Source organism: Haliotis asinina, chromosome 2 (assembly GCF_037392515.1).
Source record: "Haliotis asinina isolate JCU_RB_2024 chromosome 2, JCU_Hal_asi_v2, whole genome shotgun sequence".
Classification (NCBI taxonomy): Eukaryota; Metazoa; Mollusca; class Gastropoda; order Lepetellida; family Haliotidae; genus Haliotis; species Haliotis asinina.
The window spans coordinates 8,580,664-8,592,679 of NC_090281.1; the positions used below are offsets into that span (position 1 = coordinate 8,580,664).

At 38.5% G+C, this 12,016-nt stretch overlaps 1 protein-coding gene across 1 annotated transcript in view; it reads left to right on the top strand.

Moving 5' to 3' along the window:
• LOC137274797 (uncharacterized) overlaps nt 1–12,016 on the top strand; it is a 48,892-nt gene that overhangs the window by 17,332 nt on the left and 19,544 nt on the right. The window contains exons 5-12 of the mRNA XM_067808130.1: nt 5,053–5,147; nt 5,732–5,928; nt 6,517–6,595; nt 8,316–8,421; nt 9,020–9,103; nt 10,347–10,496; nt 10,730–10,846; nt 11,133–11,212. Of these exons, the coding sequence (XP_067664231.1) occupies nt 5,053–5,147; nt 5,732–5,928; nt 6,517–6,595; nt 8,316–8,421; nt 9,020–9,103; nt 10,347–10,496; nt 10,730–10,846; nt 11,133–11,212 (908 nt within the window). The remainder of the gene's footprint in view (nt 1–5,052; nt 5,148–5,731; nt 5,929–6,516; nt 6,596–8,315; nt 8,422–9,019; nt 9,104–10,346; nt 10,497–10,729; nt 10,847–11,132; nt 11,213–12,016) is intronic.

A 12,016-nucleotide genomic window follows, 5' to 3' on the forward strand; every position in this document is an offset into this window, starting at 1 on the left:
AAAGCGTGCATCGACAAGCCTTTAGTAACGTGCGGTGCATTGAGGTCAAACGATCAGCTGGTGTCAACATGGCAGCAATGAAACCTGTTGTGTTGCATGTTGTTTTGATCTTGTGAAAACATTCAGCTAGATAAATGTGTTATCGCATCGTGTTGAGGGAAATACAGGGTTTTATCAGTCCCGAGTAAGGTTGTATTCCCCGAGCCGGAGGGGAATACAACCTTACTCGGGACTTGTAAAACCCCGTATTTCCCTCGACACAATGTGATAACTTATATAGTCACTACGTACATGGTATGCTCATTGTTCAAAGTGCAATATTGTCAAAATCAGGTAGTACATAGACAAGAATATAATGTCAAGTTGACACCTGCACCAGTAGTCAACCAGTTGTGCAGTTGTTTTGAGTCTAACAGAACACATTACGAATGGAAACTTAGTTTTCAGACAGTATGTTGTTATCTGCTCATTGCACATGTGAACCTGTGAAAATAACAAGGTGTCCAGGGTCAAAATACAACAGCATTACTGTGATTGACCAACACAGTTCTGAAACCTGGTGTCTGTAAAACATTTATACACCAGCTGAAAGAATTGTCACAATTATTATTATTGTCAGTTATTGTCAGTTAAATCCTCACCTGTTACAATAACATTTGAGGAACAAATAACTGCTATGTCTTATTTACTTAATTGCAGATAATCTGTCTTGAAATAGGTGGTGCACTTGACATACAGCATGCTTATCAGGTGGACTTAGAGTCAGAAATATATTGCCTTTTGTAGCCATGTTACTTTTGTTACAAATCCAAAGAATTCATTGTTGCTTTCAGGATTCTTTTGTTCATATATATGCCTGATTAAGATGTAAATATGGGCTGTAAGCTGAAATGTTGCTTTCACATTGCATATTGGGCTGACATTTCTGGAAAAAATACCCAGTCTGTTTTACCTCTGTCCTGTAGAGTCAGAGGTTTGTTTTCAGTGTTGGTTTGTGTGACGTGACTAACAATAGTCTGTAAGTAAAATGTGGATCAGGAATAAAGTACATTTTTGGATACACTGAAAATGTGAATGATTAAACGTGACATTTTTAAATATGATATGCCTTCTATGTTTTATTCTTGTACTTATTTGTTTCAAGTGTTTGCAGCTTAAAGTATATGGTGATATTTCTAAAACAAGCGAAAACAGATTCCTCGATCATTGAAATGTGCAAATATATCATAAATCTGACTCTTTTTATTTCTCTTTAAAATAATTTATTTTTGCTTTTTATTAGGAATCACATTTTTCTGCTTCATTTTGGTTAGGTAAGACATAGAGTGGTTATTGTTATTTTTCAGGAACTATCCTTAGAACATATTCTGATAGTTGTACACATGTATGTTGTGTAGCTCCAGGACAGAACTGGGCCTTGGTAGACAATGTCTTGTTTGCATGCCCAGTTGAGCACATGCTACGATCACGTGAGTTGAGTTGTTTGATACGGCCAGTTTATCAGCTTAATAGAATTTGATGTGAATATATTGTGTAATCTTCTGTGCAAGTTATTTTGTACAGTCAGTGGTTTCATTGTTTTACTGTAGACGGAGAAACTGACAAAGTTTAAGTTGACTTATTGTCATTGTGATCACAGAAGATTATGTGTGGAGCTCTGTCCGTTTCTTGCTCACCTGAACTCAACTGATCTGATGGTTTGTCCATTGCAAACTTTGGTACATTTCAGTATCACCTGTTTGGAAGTAAATACTAGTGTGTGATGATAACATGTAATTCTACTGTGTTAAGTGAGGGAAAGTATATCAGATAGTGTTTTGTGGGGACATACAGCACTCACTTTTGACCAGTAAGATTTTCTTCATTTGTTGAAAGCTGGGAAAAAACGTGTAGAAATGTCAACAACCACTGACAATATATGTTGCCAGACTGTTCTGCATTCTGTGGATGACATTTACAAGTGATACTTAGTTTAAAGAGTGATTAAAGTTGAGCAAAGTGCCATCTCACTCGCATTCATGTCTTGTCACAGCAGTTGTCATGTCATGTCATGTGACAGCTGTTGTCATTATGTCATCTGATGACATTCGTCATAATGACACGTGACGGCTATCGTCCTGATGTCATCTGATGACATTTGTTGTAATGTCATGTGACAGCTGTTGTCATGACATTTGTCATGATGTCTGATGATATTTGCCATCATGTCTGTCATGTGATAGAAACTTCTGAATCCACTGACTGCATGTTGTACTGATCTGCTTAGGATATTACTATATTTCAAGCCAATATTTAGTAAGTCAGTAACCATGGCAATCTTTGTTGAGGCCTGATATAGATATTTACTGTAAGGATACATAATGTGATACGAGATTCAAACTTGACACCTAGAATGTCAAAGCTGTCATCCATGGGAATGACTTGAGTCCCAACACAAAACATTTCAAGGAAATAAGCAACAACCCATGACATGATAAATCTTTTATACATACAGAACAGCAAAAGAAAACAAACTCTGTTTTTAATCAGTTTTTAAAATAGAAGATATAAACATGATCGTTTATTTTTATGAGATTTCATGTTTTCGAAAAACATGTGTTTGTTTTGCTGTTCTGTATATAAAGTTTTCCCACATAAAATTCTTGTGTACCCATGAATCAGTTTTATCAGTACCATATTTCTTCTATTAGATGCAGCGTTTCCATACTGAGTTGCCATATTGCTAGTACTAGACTGAATAATTACCAGGTCTCATGTGGAGACCAGGCCAACTGCTTGTACCAAATACATAGAAACCTGGTGGTTTCATAGAGTAAATACGGTATGCGATGTATCAGTACATCAGTGTCTTCACAGTGTGTTGCTATGTTCAGTAAAACTTTACACAGGCCTACTAAATAAAACTTTCCCACTGTGCTGAAAAATGCTGAATAGTCCATATCTATCCTGGAAAAAGCAACACAAACAGGTGACCTCACTACTGAAACTGTGAAAACAGTGACTTTAAATCACTATAACTGGATACAAAATGGATTCTGTTACTTTGCTTTTACACATACACACATGGAAGAGGAAATCTCAATTGCATCTTAACATTTTCCAGCTTGGATAAAAGTTACGTTTCAGTTTCTCAGTATTTCTGTTGTGTTATTTGCAATTGGCATTCATCATGTACATACTTGTGTACACACTTGATAAGTTTACTTTCCAATCATATGAAATGATTGACAGCAATTATTTTGTTATATATTCAATACTTTTTCTACAAGAAGTGATCCCCAGTTGCTCTGAAATTTGAAAGACGCATGGATCGTAACACACGAGCAGAAGAGGTCAAAGTTCACTGATATAAAATGTTGCAGTTTCACAGTCTTTTGTTACTGTTTAAACTGTTTCACTAGTGAGGTAATATATGTTTGTTGCAATTTGTACGGTTATTGTGGACTTTGTGGAAAAGATTTTTTTAAAGACCTGTTACAGAGGGATCTTGGGTTGATGTGCTTGCATCTATGTTATGGGGTAGTTGATGTATGGCCCCCACAACAGAGATGCAGGGTAAAACCAAGATCAGGACCATGTCATTCCACTGAATAAGAAATGTGGAATTTAGTGTGATAAACTGTCATAAAGTAAATATTCAGAAATACTATAATCATATTTTTATTTACAATGTTTCATTGATTTAACTCTATTCTGTACCACAGTCTTCTTCTGGAAGACTTTGAAGGTTATGCATAATTTTTCAAGTAAGCTGATTTGTTTAACATACAAAAGAGTGACCATAACCTTATCTACACAGAACAGAAAGCTAGCTGTCTAAGGACTTACATAACCAGGATATTTAAAATAGAAACCTTGATATACATTTGATAAACACTGAAGAAAGTCTGAAGTCAAGTTAGGAAGGGTCTGTACAACTTAGTCCTCAGGCTGTGTGCAAAATAGTTTCCACATTTTGTTACCTAGTTGACCAGCTATACCTGGAAGTTGCTAGCTTACAAAATCATTCGCCTGCCCAAATTTTTTATGTAGAGGCTGGGCAAATGATTACAAAAATATCTGTGATTAAGATATTGTTGGCATGGAATGGGTTTCATCAATAACTTGCTGATATGATGAGTTTTTTTGTCAGACCATAATCTTGCATGTTTAAGGAGTTTACTTTAACTTAACAAATTAGGGAGAGTGATATAGCTACAAAATGACCCCATGACTTGAGCCAATGACTTGAGATTACTGGCCTGTCTGAATTTTTACTAGCCACAGGCTAGTGGGCCAGTGGCACTTTCTCACACTGCCCTCAGGTTCCACTTCTATAACTGAATGGTATGGAATGACATGGTTGCACACTGACTGAGAATGCCTAGATATGTTTGTAGTGTTTTTGTGTATTGCCGGTGTACTCTTGGGGCTTATTGCATTCCAATGTAATATAGTGCTTTGATTGTGTCGGTGTTGATTCTTTAGTGCTTCAGACATCTTCAATTTGAAGAAAAATCCCCAGAGACAACTCTTCAATTTTAATGGAGAAGAGAACCATTGACAATAAAACACTTTGAGGTAAAGAAAGGCAACATTAACATCATGCTCGTCAAGATGGATAAATATGTAATATTCTTGCAATATTTGGGACTACCCCTAAGACAAACACGTGAGGCCACTCCACTTCGTTGTGAGCCCCCAACGTCCACACTTGCCTTGGTTCCACCACTTCTTGCTGGTTAATTGCCACAACAGTCTGGCCTAGGCCTCATGCCCAAGCGCCATCCATTTTCAGTGCCATTTTTTTCTGACCCATAGAAACCTACTAACTTCTGAAAGTCTGTAATTATTCTATTATGGAATAAATGAACAAATTTTGAAAAAATGTAGTTGACGCAAGTTTAGGGAATACCACTTCTGGGTCATTCCCATTTTAGTTTTATTTGACAGAAATGTGTATTGGCACCATGTCATGTCTGTTTTTTGTTTATAGGTGAAGTTACCAAAAGCAGAATCGGTAACTGTGTATTTTGTTGACAAAACACGACAAATATATATGTATGTTGTCAGGGCGGGGAATGAATGCTGCGTTTGCAATCGGTCGACTGTGTGACATGGATGTCGGAAGGAAACGACTGCTGTCATTACATGAGTCAGAGAAGATGGTAAGGACTGCTCTTGTTGTTTTTCAAAATTGAAAACATTTATTTAAATAAGCTTGTTTCTGGATTTGATGATGGTGAGTTGTTTAGGGTTATTTTTTAGTGTAGTTTTTAAAATATACTGTTGAAATGTACAGATAAGAGAATGGATATAATGGGTTTTTTTAACCCCTTTGTTGTTTTCACTGATCATCAAAGATCATCATGGGATCAAAGTTTAAAATTCATGTAAGGATTATGTAAAGTTTTATGGTCAAATCAGCATTTCTGTTAATCTACAATGATTACACAATACCATTTTAGAAAGTGGTCAAATGCAACATATGTCATACTCATGCCTGAGTGTGCGGGTTCGAATCCTAGATAGGACTCAACCAAAAAAGTACTAGAATTTGTACTTTACTAAGAAAGTGAAATCCCAAATATGACATATGTTGCGTTTTAATCTACAGTTATACACAAGTCTCCAAATTGTCGTTTAAAACATCATATTTATTTCAAGTCCTAAAAATAAAAAAAATAGTTTTTATCTTGTAGTTACCTTTTGGACTTTAGTAAATCAAAGTATATTTTTATCATGATTACAGATTTCATCTTTGGCGAAAATGTTGAGCTGTGAGGACACAGGAGCCAGTAAAAATGCATGTTTCGCATTGAGTTGCCTAGCAACTAACTCTGAGGGTCATTCCCGTCTCTTGAACAATGCATATGTGGATGAGGTGCTACGGACATTGTCAGAGCTGCTTAGTGCTGAGGACAGTGAGACAGGCTGGTTCGCTGCGATGTAGGTAACAAGCGGTTGGCCAGTAGGGACATTAAACATTATATTGAAAATAGGTTATAGTTAAACTTGAAGACTAACAGTTTAGCTGGACACATGCTGAACAGGCGTTACATCTATACAGACCCACGAAGATCTTGGTTAGAATTGGTCCTCAGCAGCCAATGCTTGTCGTAAGGGGCGACTAACAGGATCGGGTGGACTCACTGACTCTGTTTAATGCATGTCATATTGTAATTGTGTACATCAATGCTTATGATGTCAATAACTGGATTGTCTGGTCCAGATGTAGTTACAAACTGCTGGAATATGGCTGAGTGCTGCGTAAAACAACAGTACAATGATTTCAGAATGCTAGACATCGTCTGTTTCTCACTTCACTAAGATAAACCCTGTTCTATGTCCTCAGACCATGTATCCCATGATCAGTAATGATAATGATGGAAGATAAAAGAGTTGCAAGTGAACTTTCAAATCTTTTTAAATATAAAAAGACCTTGAAAACAACTACCTCTCTTTAAAATCTGCATGGAATTAACTTAGATATCTGTACATCATGTCATTAGTTACCATGGTTACATCTATTTCCAGGACTCTAAGAACACTTGCCAGTCAACCAAAAGGGTGCTTAAAACTACGAGAAAACCACACAGTGCACCTGGCACTGAAGGTAAGACCTGCCCCGTCAGACCTACCACTGAATGTCTCTCTGTGTTTGTCATTTCTGTCACAGTAGCAGGAATGTACACATCCTCTGTATCTCAGGACTCACATTTCAGTTAACAAACGCCTACTGCTGGATCCATCCCTGTGGCTCTCAAATCTAAGATATTTCATTGACTTCCATTTGCCAATTTCATGAGTGATGCTAATAGTTGTTATATACCAGTCAGAATGCAAGTTACAAACTAGCCAAAGGTTAGCAGTAATAAAATGGCTATTCCTCTTCATCAAAAATTAGCTTGATATCTTACGGACATTAATGAAAAATGTAAGTTGTGGAGATTTTAGAACGTGGAATCCTGGGGACTGAATTGTAAAATAACTAAGTAAACTTAGTCTCAGTGTATTTCGTTACACTCCAGTCTAACAAAACCTACTAGAAGGTCGTGTCAGGTAACCTTTGAGCGACCAAGGTCCATCCAATCAAATGCGAGATGGTAAAATAGATTTAACCAATCAGACAACTGCTACTATTTAGGGATCAGAGGGACTTTCAAAATATTCAGGTCACTGACACCAATCTCAACACAAACAAAAATCTGCATATAGCACAATTATTTGACCTGCAGTATATACGCTTTGGGGTTTCTGTTGACATGGTTACCATTAGCTAATATTTCCGCAAGATAACATCCTTGAATATTGCCAAAAACACTATTTTCAGCGACTGTTTACTCACCATTGTCATGGTTGTATGTATGCCATGTGCATCAGCCGGAAGCGAGTGTACGCTAAATAGCATTAGGAATCATTCGGGTACAAACCTTTTCGAGATAAAAACTTCAAAAGGTATGTGCGAATGTCCACTTTTGGGATTTGGTAAGCTGTGTTCTGATTGTTCAATCTCAAAGGTTACCTGACGCGACCTCCCATGAGGTTTTGTTAGACTCAGTAGTGGAGTGTAACGAAAAGTACTGAGGATAAGTTTACTTAGACTGTAAAATAACTCAGTGCCTCTTGAGACTGACGATGGCTGAAGCATCACCTTTAGGGCTTTGAAGTTCAGTCTTAAGACGAAGTGAATGAGTTCCATGTAAACATCATGTGTTGGCCAACCTCTGCGTGTTATTGAGTATTTAAGATACAGGAATTCATTTGGAACCGACACCATTAGCCGAATGTTTCAAATGACATATTCTTGTGCTTCAAATACTCAATTGCAACAGGAAATTGGCCAACACGTGATGTTTATAGACCTTATAAACACAAAAGTAAACCAAAAGGCCAATATGGGTTTTACTGTCTGCGCTCACTGACATCAAAATAGGGTACAGCAGTGAAGTGTCATCACCTGACCATTTCAACTGGTTCCCATGCTAGCATCTAGAAGAGCTCACTTGTGATGTCATTCCAACTTTACATCACAAGAATGCAATTGTGTGCAATATTTGTATGTGTCAATACACAGCAATTTCTGCCTTGAAATTACCGGAAATCAAATACCATGCGATCATTTTTCAGCCAATAAAAAGAACACTGTGACCTCCAGTTTACAGTCTCCATTCACTTATTCATCCAACACTCACTCACCCAAACACTCGAACAAACACCCACCAACACATTTTCACCCTTTCATTTACACATGTGGGATAAGTAAGTTTGGTTTAAGTCCCTTTGTTATCCCTTTCTGTGGAGTTACCATGGTAACAGGATGATTGGTGTTCAAGGCAATGGAGGTCAGGGAGGACATGAATCCTGATTTGAGAGAGGAGGTCATCATCACGCTGGAGATCCTGAAGCGCCTGGAGAAGCCTGCACCACCTCACATAGAAGGTAGTCTTGTTCCAACCAATTGAAATGATAAAAGAGCGATCACAGTGACCAAACGACTAAGCAATCGATCACATTTTCTCATAAATGACCAAAAACGATTTTGGAACTGCTGCTTTGGTCTTTGAAACACTTGATGATGGAACATATCTTCGATGATGTCAAGGTCTGAAAACATATTCATTTCTTAGAAAACTTATTTCACTAACTGAAAAGTCATGGCAGAATATTTCTTAAAGACCCAAGGAAGTTTATGTTCATGATATGTTAGTCATCACTGTAAAGTAGCAAGTCGCATCATGTTATAAGTATCTGCAATAGCACCCTGGATAGGAAAATCTGGAAAATGACACTAATCATTTTTTTCTGATGATTGTTTGTTGGCAACGTTTCCAACACTAGTAGAAGATAAGGGCTTGTGTACAACAGTGGGTGTTCAGATGCACCAACATATTATGGAGATCAGTCCAGCATCATCATTGATACCAGTCTATATTTTCAAATTATAGAAATTTGTCAATTGCGTAAGAGAACACATCTGGCACTATCTTGAGGGTTCTTGTAAGTCGTATGTGTGTCAGGTCACAGTGTTGTGTTACAGTTACGGGCCCCTACTCACTACATGCCAGCTGGGAGAAGATCGTAACCAAGAGCGGCTTTGATGTCCGCTACCAGCTGTTTGAAGGTGGGTTCAAGACACTGCACTGCTACATCTGTGGTGAACAATCTGGATAGCAGTATGTTAGTAATGTCACCTAAGTAGCCTTGTTACATATGTTTAGTTGTTAATAGGTGGCCCAGTTGAGATGGAATTTGAGTTCTTTCCCTTGGGAAGTACAGAATTCTACGTTTGAATCCCAAAGTTGCTCTGTGTCGATCATGGTTTTCGCAGCACTGTACAGATGTTTATGAGTGTAAATATCTTAAGTCTGTACCTGATCCTGAAACTTGTGGTAAAATGCTGGTCAGATCAGTGTCAAACACAGTTCATGCAGATACCTCTCATACACGTCAAGTTATTGGAATATTTGCTTAGAATGTGGATTATTTGTAAACTTCTATTTTGAGATATAACACTGCTTTGATTATTTGTGTGTATTAGAGTGATAACTGTATATGATAGGGTTCAGTGTTGTTTGATCTCCTAAGTTCTGTTTCTCTGCATGTCTGTATGGTTGTAAGTATGCTGAACAGCAAAACAAACACAATTTTTAAAAAAAAGTCTAATCTCATAAAAGTGAGTATTCATCTTTAGGTGTTCGATGTCTTCTGGACAAATAGCCAATGTTGCATTTCTTTTGCCGTTCAGTATATGTTGGCATTGTTCTAACTTCATGTGTGTAAAACATGCCTGATGATGCAACTGACAAGTGACATGACATGTATAAGCTCAGTCATATGGTCAGTAGTGTGTCATCCTTCCCTGATGGTTAGGGTCATTGCTCATACCAGTCATAGATTGTCTAGACTCAGGCCATTGTCATGTACTGGCAAACAAGGATAAGTTGGACTGGCACAGAGTTAGTGAGTGAGTTAAGTATTATGCCACTTTTTGGCAATATTCCAGCAACACCATGGCGGGGGACACAAGAAAACAGGCTTCACACATTGTACCCTTTAACGCTTTAACCACTTGGCTACCCCTATTGCCCTTGGACTGGCACAGAGAATGTGTTTAGGGGAAGCAGACAGTCCATGACAAAGAGCAAACCCATTTGGCTTGAGAAAGGTAGAGCAGATGTAGGCTAGTGCACGTGCAGTACATGACAATAAAATTGATTCCGTGTATAGCTGTACAAGCCTTGCTCATAATACTGTATCGTGGTCAGATTGGCACAACCTTTGCTAACAAGAGCAAACGCCAGCAGTCATACATGCTATTACAGCTTAGTTGTACCATATAGGTATTATATTCTGTTTGATCACAGGTGGGCATTGCGTGTATAATGGGCGTGAGTGCAGCTGCGATTTGGATGACCTGTCCCCGTACACCCAGTACAGTTTGCGAATGCGGGCCTGCACGGAGGGGGATGAGAGCCAGTACAGCGACACAGTACAGGTTACTACTGATGAGGCTGGTGAGTTGTCTCCCTTTGAATGGCAAAAACACAAAGTGACTGTTTCACATTTCATGATTGTGTCATAATCTACTATAACGAAGACGTACCGGTACATATTTCTCACCAGCAGAGACAAACATGCATTTTCTTTTTGTGTGTTGATGAAATCAAGGCTTTACACTAGCCATATTGTTTGCAAAGAGGCTCATTTTTCTCACTAAGATTGTCAAGCATGCATTTTCTGTTCATAGAGCCGTCTGCTCCGTTAGACCTGAAGATCCTTGGGTCCACCATCACTCAGCTGAAGGTTGGCTGGGATCCCCCAGAACACCCTAATGGGGTCCTAAAGGGATACTATGTGTTCTACGGTGAGATAGTAGATAAATGTGAACAACCAACTTGTAACAATTTGCAAGTCTGGTCTGGGTTTTCATGACCTCTCACATACTCATCCAATCATGCAGTACTACAGGAAAATCTGCTTTCAGTGGAATAATGTACTGTTGAACCTATTCAAGCTAAGAAACATTCGTCAAATTTTGTGAGCAAGGGAGTATGTTGTGAGTGAGAATCAGGTTTCAGAACCAACATATGTTTAGTGGGGTTGGTTCTGATATAAAATCAACTCCCATTTGTGAATATGTTTTTTTGTAGGTAGGAATATAGTTGACCACACAACAGATGTCTCAATCATCCTGACAAGCCTCGCCGCAAACACATCGTATGAAGTGCAGGTGAGCCCCATAGAGATCAAGTTTATGAAGCATTGATTAAGGGGAGTGTGATAAGAGGGAGGGAGAGGGTGAGTTTAATGCTACTTTGAACATTATTCCTGTTATTGTGAGTGAGAGAGTTTAGTTTTAAGCCACAATCAGCAACATTCCAGCTGTTTGGCGGTGTTCTGTAAAGCCAGTAATCAACAACATGAGCATTGATCTGCGCAAATGGGAACCGATGATTAGTCAGCCAAGTCAGCGAGTCTGAGCACCCAATCCCACTGGTCACCTCTTGCGACAAGCATAGTCGCCTTTTATGTCAGACATTGGTTGCTGAAGACCTGTGCCCCGTTGTTCAAAACAACCTTATCTCTAAGGTCAACCTTATCTCTAAGATTTCAACCTTAGACCTTTACTAAGGTTAGCCTCCCGTTGCACGAAACAACCTCAGCTAAGGTTAACCTTAAGTTACGGTTGATAACTAAGGTTGGTTCGACCCAACCTTAGCGTCTCTAAGGTTGGAAAGGGAATATGGCGGCTGCTTTTATTTTGAGGAAGCAGACAGTGTACAGAAATGGGAATGTCAACAATAGCATATGAATGATCACTTATATCAAGCTTTCATGAAAACCAGTTATGATAATTCTGAAACGTCGCCGATGAACCAAGAATTGGTTGGGATGTTTTCGAAAATACACTTACACGAACGCCGAAGTGCGCTTTCCGCCATATTGGATAGTGTTTACAAAATCATGTTTCGACAAGGCCGATATTGAGACGCCTATTATATCATGTATACTTCATAGTCTGCCGCAACAAATG